The sequence below is a fragment of the Teleopsis dalmanni genome, chromosome 2 (genome assembly GCF_002237135.1).
Source record: "Teleopsis dalmanni isolate 2A chromosome 2, ASM223713v2, whole genome shotgun sequence".
Taxonomy (NCBI): domain Eukaryota; kingdom Metazoa; phylum Arthropoda; class Insecta; order Diptera; family Diopsidae; genus Teleopsis; species Teleopsis dalmanni.
In genome coordinates, this window is record NC_051847.1 from 119,719,821 (window position 1) to 119,730,919 (window position 11,099).

The window sequence follows — 11,099 nt, forward strand, 5'->3', positions numbered from 1 at the left end:
CCGTGATTAATAATCAATACACTCTAAAATAAACTAGCAGAATTGTTTACATGTTTTAAAAAAATGTTTTTATAAGTTTTAATTATAGAATTTTTATGATTTAACCCCTAATCAAAAATAAATTTAATCCAAACAATAGTACTAACAGGAAATTGTAGGTTGCATTAACACTTTAAGTACTGGGAGTGTGCCCAGTATTAATGTAAAGAAAAAGAAATATCTAAGTGGCTATTTTATATCGGATGAATTAATGATTTGGTAAAGCCTTTACTTAATACTACACAAATTATAGAAGAAAAATACTCTAACAAGGATTTAGAGTAGGGGGTCCAATAGAACAATATAACTCTAAGTCATAGTTTTTTAAATTCCCCAATATTATAATGGTTATAATAATAATTTGTTATATTCTCTCGAGGCACTTATGTTAATATTTTAAAGCTTAAATATACGATTGTAATTTCAGTGTTTGAGCTATAAAATTTTATTTCATTTAAACTAATTTAATTTTTGCTAAATATTCACTCGAAGTGAAATATTAGCTTTTCAAATAACAAACAGAAAACATATATGTTTACGGTAATAGTTTAGTAATTATTTTATTAAACTTTCTCAAATAGAATTAGAAAATGATTTAGTCTTTTGATGGGAATTAGAAGCTGTATAAATATGAATTTATGAAACCAATTCAAATGTTAATTCAAGTGAATTTAACCAAAAGGCAACCAATATTTGTGCAATTAAATATAAAATGTCCACATTATAATTAAGCAAATAAACATTTGTTACCTAAATTCAGAAATTCTTTTTATCAATGTTTATGAAAATTTGGAAATCGACGACAAAAGTTTGCAAACCAATTCATTTGAATTCAGGGCAGGATGTAATTATGAATCTGGAATTGTATCTATGTTGATATTTACACAATTAGTAAGCTTATATGCGTGCGAGCATGTTTGTAATATACAAATTTCAAAATTTATTATTTTATGTTAATTGCTTGTGTATTTGAGATTTATATTTTCGAGTTTATTTATAAAAGAACTGAAGTGATTGCTACAGGATGTTGACTTATAAGGCGTAGGTGTTATTTAAATACTCTACTATGATTGCGAAAGAAAATTTAAATTTAAATTATTTATTTACATTTCTCAGAGTGTGTAAATATAGTACGATTCATTGTACGATTCAATAAATGATTCGTTATCCTCTTGAAAATATTTTACATGACGCTGTTGTTTCATCAAACGGTATGAATATTAATTGAATTCACACATTAGAATCGAATAACAGCTCAAGTGGCTCAACAATATCGCATGAATTATTGAATAAACAAAATAACTCGGTTATAAATTAATAATGTGGTATGCTGCTTTTATTCTGATATAATCAGTTTGTTAATTGCATCGCTCATTATTTTAAATCATTCATTGTTTTCATAAAAACAACAACATTTGCGTGCTTTTGATTCGCAAATGTGATTAAAAATTTGACTACAGATTGATAAAAGCTGACAAAGATATTTTCTATTAAATGCAATTATCTCGCGTGAAAAGTTATCGGATATTTATTTAGTTTAGATTAATTTAAATCAAACAATTACATTAATTAAACAGAAAATAGTATCAATTTGTGTGATATAATTCTTGGATTAGTCAAGCAATTGACACCAACTAGGTGGTAAATCGATTCCCTCATCGTGGATTACACGATTACAATTTGGAATGAAAATGAGTTAGTCAACATTAAAAACAGTTATTTAATAGAGATATGAACTTTAAAGGCATAGATTAAATAATTATTAAATTATCACCATCGTGTCGTGGTATAAATAATGGCTCCCTACATTCACCACTGATATGGCAATGAAAACACATTAGCATTTAATTAAATTGTTTGAATTATAACTCCATTGGAAACTATAAAAAATATGAAAGTTGAATAAAAAAAAAACTTTTGTAACTAAAATGATTATATTGATAATTATATGTGATTACATGATAACTTAAAATGATAATACATCAGAAATATTATTGGAATGAAACTTGAGCATCGAAACTTTGAATTTGGGCATTGAAAGTATGTGCAGCCTTGGCTACTTGTGAAAAAACACGATTAGTCATCATTACTCATTTGACAAACATGAGTTCTAAGCCTAGTACTTACAGTACAACAAATTATGTAGGGACTATAAACTAATTAAATAAAAATTCGAACATTTTCTAAGACAACACTGTTTCCAGTATTGTATGGTCAGCCAAATTTTAAAAATACATCACTTTTTTGTTGTTGCTTCTTTATTACTGTTCGAACTCTTGAAATTTTTATTAATATAATCTGGTAAATAATTTGATGGCATTTGTTTTTTAAATACAATTTTCGACATATATCTGCCGCGGCTACGAGTTATATGGTCCATTCGATCTGTCCAATTTTTGACTATTTCTTTGCAATAAATGTGAGAGGCGTTAAATAAAACAATGCACGAACGAGAGGATCAGTTAACAGGGCCACTTCTGGAAATAAACTTGTTAACAAATTGATTTCGCAATAAATTGATTGTTAAGCGCGTTGTAGGTATGGTCTTGCTGGAACCAATTATCGTCGATGTTTGATGAATGACTGATTAATTTTTAAAAACACACATACAGTCAGCACAGTCAATACAAATTGCCATTTTCAAATTGACAATTAGTTTTTTATAACTCTATAATTCAGTATTCCGAGAAAGTTATAGATTTAATTAAGGCTGATAGTAAGCAGAGTACTTCGGTCTTCTGCTATTCCTGCATATCTTTAAGTTTTAAAGTACTACCAATGTGTACCCACAGTATTGCAATAAGCTATAATTTAAGCTTACGTGGTCTTTTAGTACACAAGGACACCACTCCAATTTAACACAACTTGTGACTTTATTGAGAAAAGGTTTAATCAAACATACGTGCCCAGTTTTATTCAAAACTGTCAACACATGAAAGCAAAATAATACTAGTTATAGTAGTCATACTAGTATATATTATAGTATATTATAGTAATACTTGTCAATAATACTAGTTAAACATTTATTTTAATATTTTTGTATTATTCGTCTAGTAATTGTTGTTGATAAGTTTTAAAAAGATATCGAAGTTTAAACAAATACTTTAGTTGGATTTCTTATTATTTCTAATTACCTATTAAGCCTCAAAGGAAAAAGCTTACATACCTCCTTTGTATAAAACTTAATATACATACTTTTAGTCGTATTAAAGTGTTTTCACAGAATTAAAATAATTTCACCTTGAATTGAATAAAATTTTATATACAAGTGAAAAGAAATAGTATTGAGATTATATATCTATTTCCTAGTACGTGTGTTGACATAAAATGTGATTTTATTCTTAATAGCAACACAAAAGTATTATGTTCTATAAAAATTTACCACAAACACATTCACTTATGGATGATGAACATTCTAAGCAGCAATAGCAGTAAGTAAAAGTGCAACGAAGCAACGATGGCACTAATAGGGTTAAGAGTGCATTTTACTTGTCAATACTTGTACAGATTAAAGAACATAAAAGTAGCAAAAACCAGCTACATATTAAGAGGTATATGTATATTTACATGAAAAATCTCTTTAAGGCAGATTTTGCTAAACATATTTGCCTTTTACTTCAATTTTTGAGTCTTATTTTATTGATTGTATGTGTAAGACTTCAAATGAAATTATTTTGCATTGGCAATACTTTTTAAATGAAATTCTTTGCAAGTTTTATAAAATCCATTATACAGTATAATGTTATATTGTACTGATTATTTGAAATCAAAAGTGATACTAAGCAAAATATGTACTATAGACTTTAAAAAAATTTAATAAATTTTATATATAATATTAAAAAAATATAAGAAGATTTAGGTCTAGATGAAATATTCTTTCAATAATTTGACATTTTCGTGCAATTTGGTACTTTTGTACTTTGAATACTTGTGCACTGTGCTTTGATATAAATATACGATTCAATATGAAATAAATTATAACACATAACCCAAGTAGCTTTCTTTTAAGCATTCTGTTTAAAACTGTAACAATCCATATTCATTAATTTAATAGCCAACAATTTATATTTTCATAGATTATTTCTTCTAATTGAATTTGTAAAAAATTATATTTATATAGTTGTATATAGAGATATGCATCATCCTATTCTATCATCCTTGTTTGAAAGCTCCTAAAGCACATCAATTGTATAAATTTCCTCAATGTCTCAACATCTTTAGAACTAACTGCCTTTAGTAGAAAAACTAGGTATGCATTCACATTCACACTAAACAAAAAAAATTTAAAAGTTTTGAAATACTTTAAAAATCACTATTGTTGAAAACATTCCTAGCCTTATTGGTGCATTAAAATTAAAGAATAAAAATGGCGCCATATCATATTTCCCCTTAATTGATATAATTCCCTGGCAATTACAATTTACCGCATTCCAATACCTCAGTCAGATTCACTAATATTTAGGACTTAGGTACATAATTTACTATATTTATGTATTTTAAAATAATGATAAATGCACCATATTTTAGTAATAAAATTAAAACATCCCACGTCAAGGTAATTTTTCTCTAGTTCTAGTTTTAATAATAAAGTTTGAACTTTATGCGAAAAAGCATGATCGATAACTAGTTTCTCAGTCTAAATATGTAGATATAAAATCGGATTATTTACTTGTTTCTTCACTAAATAATACCTCTATTCCAATAGAATGAGATCGGGAATCAAAAACTGAGACTGAGACTGAGCGCAATAGGTTTTATTGATCGTAATTTGTCTTTGTCTCTTCTACTTTTTGACTTACAGTAACTTTCTTCAAAACTTATTTGTTGATGTACTTTACTTCAATACTATATATTTTACTATTCATGTATCAAATTGTTTTGAAAATATTAATTTAACAAAATTCCGTTTAAATTCTTTATGCCTTAATAAAAATTGTATGCATAAATTTCAATTTTCATAATTTTTATTGCCATTTCATTTCATGCTCGGACAAAAATGGTTCTGCCAACTGTTACCCGAAATCCATTTATGTGTTGCTTACACACCCAACACATCGTTCGCGTTACCATAATATAAACATTATCTGCAGGCTGGGATGATTGGAGTGATTTCACGCTTTGTAGCGTTACATGCGGTAAAGGTGTGCAGCAGCGATTTCGACGTTGTCTCCTGGATAATCCAATGATGAACTTAAACATGAATATGAATTTAAACGCAGTTGTTGATGATGATGATGACGACGATGTTGTTATTGATGGTGATGTTGAAGCTGATGAAGTGGCCCGTGATGCTTATGCTACACAAAATGGTATTATCAATGAAATGGAGACAGAAATTGACTTTACGCAAATGGAAAGTGACAAAAGTGTTGTCAATGTGCCGACAACAAAAGATGCACAAACTGATATTGAAATTATAGCAGCAAACGATGCTGACAGCAGCAATACTTTGCAGCTGCATGGCATGAAGGAAATTAAAATTGTTCCCACTATTAATGCAATTGATAACATGAGTGATGTCGCTTTGTTGTCACAACAGCAGACGTACCGAAGTACAACGAATAACAGCAACAATAATTCTCCAGTTGCTGTGAGTGATGTTAATAATGAAGATACTGAACATAATATGCTGTATGTTGTTGCAAATAAGTTAAATGAGTTTAATGAAAACTTACAATACGCAAATTCAAAAACTTTGACCACATCAGCGAAAAATATTAATAAAAAAAATCAATTGCAAGGAAAAAAATCTGAGAAAGACTTTCAGAAGCCATCCAAGAAGCACCGCAGCAGAAAGTCAACAAAAACTTTCTCGACTTTATTCTGCGAAGGTTACAATATCGAACAACGGAATTGCAACACTTTTGAATGCCGTGGTAAGTCAACTATTTTAACTAATTTTTCATTTTCATTGAAAATTTCAGCTTTTTTGTTAAACTTCTTTTTTATTATTTTATATGAAATCAAAACTCGAAGTTAAACTTTTCATCAATTTTCATTTCTCATAAATTTATTCATTTTCTGACATTTCCTCCATTTCCTGTGTTACTTTAGAATTTTCAATGCATGTTGAATGCTCAAATGTTTACTTTTCATTTCAATGCTGAACATGGTATTCATTTCGATTTCGATTTCCATTTCCAGATGACATAAACGACTTATTAAAATTTTATAAAAAGTTTCCAATGTTCGATGACATAAGCGCTGCGACAATGCCATTGGCAACTGATATCAATACATCCACAACAATTGCTGCAGCTTCAATTGGAGCAGCTGCAATGTCTACCGATACAGTTGTAGCGACAGCAACAACAACCTCGAGCATTGGCTTCGGTACTATTAATGCTGCTGTTAGTTTAAATGCCATGCCGTCATCAACACCTTCCAATATGGGATATGTCAAGAGTTGGCACAATGCATTAAATTTCACGCTCATGACCACACTAAGGGCTAAGGTAAGACATAAAATTTATTTGTACTCATATATGGAAAGTCTGTTGTTTTTTTATGTACAATATAGCCTACGACTTCAGTAGAATAGGTGTCTCAAAGTGCACCTCTCTCAAGTATACGAACATTACATTCATTAAAAACAATCAAATTGTAATCTAAAATAGATTAAGGAACAACGGTAGCAAATAGATGTCGCTGTACTATCACAAGAAGTACTGAATTTCCTCTTGCAGATACAATCCCTAACGCAGTTGATCGACGTCTTTTTTTTGAACAACATTTTGAACTCTGGACCCAGCTTAAATATTTATTTTCACTAATATAGTTTTTACTATTCTTACAATCATCTTCAACCATATTGTTATTGTATGATTCATTTGTTATGTTCTTGTGATGCTTCCAGTGAATAAAAAGGACTTCAATCCGAGCAATTGCAACGGCACATTTTTCATTTATTTAATTAATTATTGATAATTCTTTTATAATAATTTCAAGTGTTCGAAGTGTACTTTGATGAATAACAATCATCTATAAAAGGACTTTAGGATGAAATGAAGTGGTCCATCTTTGAAATAAATGTAGATGGGTGCTTGTTTAGATCAAATCATTTTAAACAAGAATTACGCTCAACGGTTATATATGCACCCAAACCCTCTGGTTACTCAACTGATGTCCCCTTCCAATACCTTTACAAGGCTGAGAAGAAAAACATCGCGAGACATTTTAAATATGTATATGTAGACAATACACTTTTATTTTAAATATATATGTCACTGGGCATAGTCCATACGTGCCTTTCTTTTTATATCGTAATAACCATTATTACGATTTAAATTTATATATATTACTTATTGTCATTCATTCCTGACAGATTGTAATAAATAAATGGATTTCAAAAAAAAAAAAATTTTAAACAAGCATCCATAGTAAATTTAGCCATAGTAATATCTATAAAAAGGATAGCAATATTAATTTTCCGATCGCCAGATTTTTCTCGCTTCTCATTCTTGACATTAATAAATATAAAGCAAGGATGATAGGTATTCTTCCATTAAGTTCTTTATGTTTCTAAATTTATAATTATTCCTTCAAATACAAATTCTAATTGAAGAACTCTTATAACCACTAACAGAATGCAGTCATTTCAATATTTTGCCACAATGGATGAGTTATGAAAATATTCTTTTATTTTATGTAAAGATATCATTGAAATAATAGTAATAACTTGAAGTAAAAAGTTTAAACCTCTAAAAAAAGTTAATTGAATTCCAAAATAATAACCAGCAAATTATTTACAAATGATTCGTTTTTTTAACTTTTAGTCTTATTCTCGGCTCTTTAACACAAAAACTGTGCCATTGTGCTCAATCAATTTGCATGCCTTAATAAAGTTAATGTTCTTAAGGGTAATTAAAAGTGTTCAATTACAACGAAAGCTGTTAAAACAGTTTTAATTTACATAAATAAGTAGAGCCCGAGCAAGGCTGCGTCCCGAAAATATCAGGCGGCTCTGTCGAGAATCTCAACAGTAATAAAAGCGGCTGACAATGAAAACCAATTAAAATATTTTCCATTAACAGAAATAAAAGTACATAAAAAATATATAAAAAATATAGAAAAAGTTTCATAAAAAAAATTAAAATTGTTTTCCTCAACGGAAACAAAAATCAAGCATTAATTCTGCGTACAATAAAAATCCAAACTGATTGCTTCTGCAAAAAATTAAAATATATCCTGTCATTTTTGTATATTACAAGCATAATTCTTTTGTTTGAGGAAGGTTTCAAAGCGCTTTTTGTTATGTATTTTTGTGTATGCAAATTTATTTTTTATTTAAATTTATTTTTTTCTCACAGAACGACAGCAAGACCACAGCAACAATTTTTTCCATACGCAACACAACACACAATTTATACTTGGAGTCGTGCAAGGACGGTTTGCGTCTATATTTGGAACGTGATAACACCACCGAAATGCTACCTGTGAAATTCAATTTATACGATTATCGCTGGCATCAAGTAGCCATCAGGTGAGTAGCATAGACAAAAATTGCTGTATTTTGGAATTTTAATATTTTTAAATTAAATTGTTTTGCTGTTAGTGTTTCCTATTTGTGGTATGGGATGACACTGCTTTGATATTGGAGACAGTAAGGTTAGGGACTAGGGACTAGGGATTTAAAATTAAAATTTATTACAAGTTAATTTAAGTAATAAATTTCATAAATAAGTGTGATTGTATAGATATAATCATATATAAAACTTTGGAATAATAAAAACAAATTTAGTAATAGCAGTTCTACTGTTATTTATTCTATAACTTTTACTAACATATTTACTGTTCATATTGTTTCAGGGATATACCTAGTTTCTTATAGCTCTTTTTGTTCTGTTAATGATAATGGATCTTCTGAATTTTATTGGATACTTTAGATTTCTTTTTTTCTTAGCTATCATACGTGTACCTCAATATTATTTTACTGATTTATTATATATCCATATGTTTGCATCTATTAACAGGTTGGTTTAATTTTACAGATTTATGAGAAAAGAATTTCATAACATATTTGTTAAATAAACCTGTGTATCGCGCACTACGTCTACACTGGCTAGACTTTAGCAAGTTTTCTGCATATACCCTTACGTTTTGACTAATACATACAAATTTTTCTTTGCTGACAAAATTCTAAAATATAGTATCTTTTAATTAAAATATAAAGATTTTGGTAAAGTTTAGTCATTGTGAACACTAAGTTATATATTATTATAGTTTTAATTCCTCTGCTTATGAATATCTGTACACCCTACGTACCATAAAGCATTCGGAAATTTTTTTAATGATTCGTTTTGACACATTTGTAATTCATTTATTAGCTGCGTTTCAGCAAATAATGATCTGATTCACTTACTCGCAAAACAATAACAACGCGATGAACTAGTAATTAATCTGATTCACGTCTTATGGTAGTTTAATGTGCAGTAACACCCGCAGCTTCTCAAATCCGTTCCTTCAGTGTAGTTTCATTAACGGCACATTAACGGTTGCTTAATAAATGAACCTCGTTTTGTAAGGTTCTCTGTTGAAAAGATAATACTCATAATTCATGAGATCTAAAACTCAAAACTTAAACAATATGGAAAGTATTGAAAATTGAGTGATTTTTACTTTTTATCAAAAATCAGCGTTCAATTCAATAATATTTGAATCAACTCAATTAGAATATAGCTACATATCTTTGTAATTTGCATATATAGTAGAAACTATAATATTCTGTTCCTAATGATAAAACGTTGGTACAAATGTATAAGAGGAGGTAAAGTGAATGTAAATCGATTTATTATAAGTTGCTATAAGGATCACGTTAAAGGCACTGCATTATTGCTATTGAATAATAGGCTATGAATGCACGCCGACCTAAAAGTAATGTTATACCACTAAAGACCCAACTAAAACAATTCAACAACCCAATATTAATAAATCTCGTAACTGCTATTTGATTTGAGACTAAGATTCCGCTTCCAAGGTAGTCAAGTCTAGTCTTGCCGCCGCTGGGCAGTTGCATAGAATAAATTCTATACTTTCCTTCTCCTCATGACAGAGTCGATAGAAATCACTTTCTACTGCACCTAAATTCTTCATGTAAGAAGTTCAGTGTAGAGTTTAATATTATTTCTGCGAAAGTTAAGCATTGCGTCAACTACTGAGGTGTACACGATCAATGAATCTTCTTGATTACCCAATGCCTGATTGGGCTTTCCAGTGTTCAAGTAGATTTTATTTCTCCCGTTCACATATTAAGTTATTTGTGAAACTATTTGTTACGACGCAGAAGGGCTCTGAACCAATGAAAAGAGTAAATACACGATTGGTAAATCTTGAGGCAAATATGTAACAGTTGAGATTAATTTAAAACACTCTAGATATTTTACCAGATTAGCAAGATTACTCTGAAAGGAACAGCTGTTTTATATGACTGGCCAAATAAAGTGTGCTTGATTCGCTATATCTATTCATGAATCATATAATTGTCTACTAACACTTCTAGGTATACAAATTTTAGATTATTCTTAAAATGTTCGATTGGGTTACAAAATATGACAGTGGGAGTTAGAAAAATATTTGGTTTTTTTTGTTAAGAGATTAAATCTTAAGATTAATTCTTAATGTCAAATAAAATGTGTTCATATTGCCATTGTCAAATGAACTATACTTGTCACATGTTGCTAAGAAAAGATCCTTTTTGTATGTGTCTATATCGTGAGTTGCTTCAGACATGATCTTTTAATGCAAGTTCGAATTAAATTAATTGAATACCTTGGATATATAAATAATAAATGGTTAAAAAATAATATTCTTTTTTTTTATAATGTCATAAAATACCATTAGTAGTTTCAACAAAAATGCTCACTTTTGTCTTTTTATTTAATAAATAATCCTCAACCTTTTTCTTTTTAATTTTGTTAACGTGGTGAGATACTTATTGTGTGCTGAGATACTTTTTTATAGCTTCTGGCAAAAATGTATTTTTTAATATTTTCTTTTGTTTCACGTTTCAGCATACAAAATGGAGATTTTATTTCAGTTTTCGTCGACTGCTCCTGGACAAA

At 29.0% G+C, this 11,099-nt stretch overlaps 1 protein-coding gene across 1 annotated transcript in view; it reads left to right on the plus strand.

Moving 5' to 3' along the window:
- The window catches only part of LOC119675572, a 127,110-nt gene that overhangs the window by 71,149 nt on the left and 44,862 nt on the right, over nucleotides 1-11,099 (plus strand). Inside the window, exons 2-5 of the mRNA XM_038086778.1 lie at nucleotides 5,130-5,915; nucleotides 6,184-6,494; nucleotides 8,349-8,521; nucleotides 11,049-11,099. Of these exons, the coding sequence (XP_037942706.1) occupies nucleotides 5,130-5,915; nucleotides 6,184-6,494; nucleotides 8,349-8,521; nucleotides 11,049-11,099 (1,321 nt within the window). The remainder of the gene's footprint in view (nucleotides 1-5,129; nucleotides 5,916-6,183; nucleotides 6,495-8,348; nucleotides 8,522-11,048) is intronic.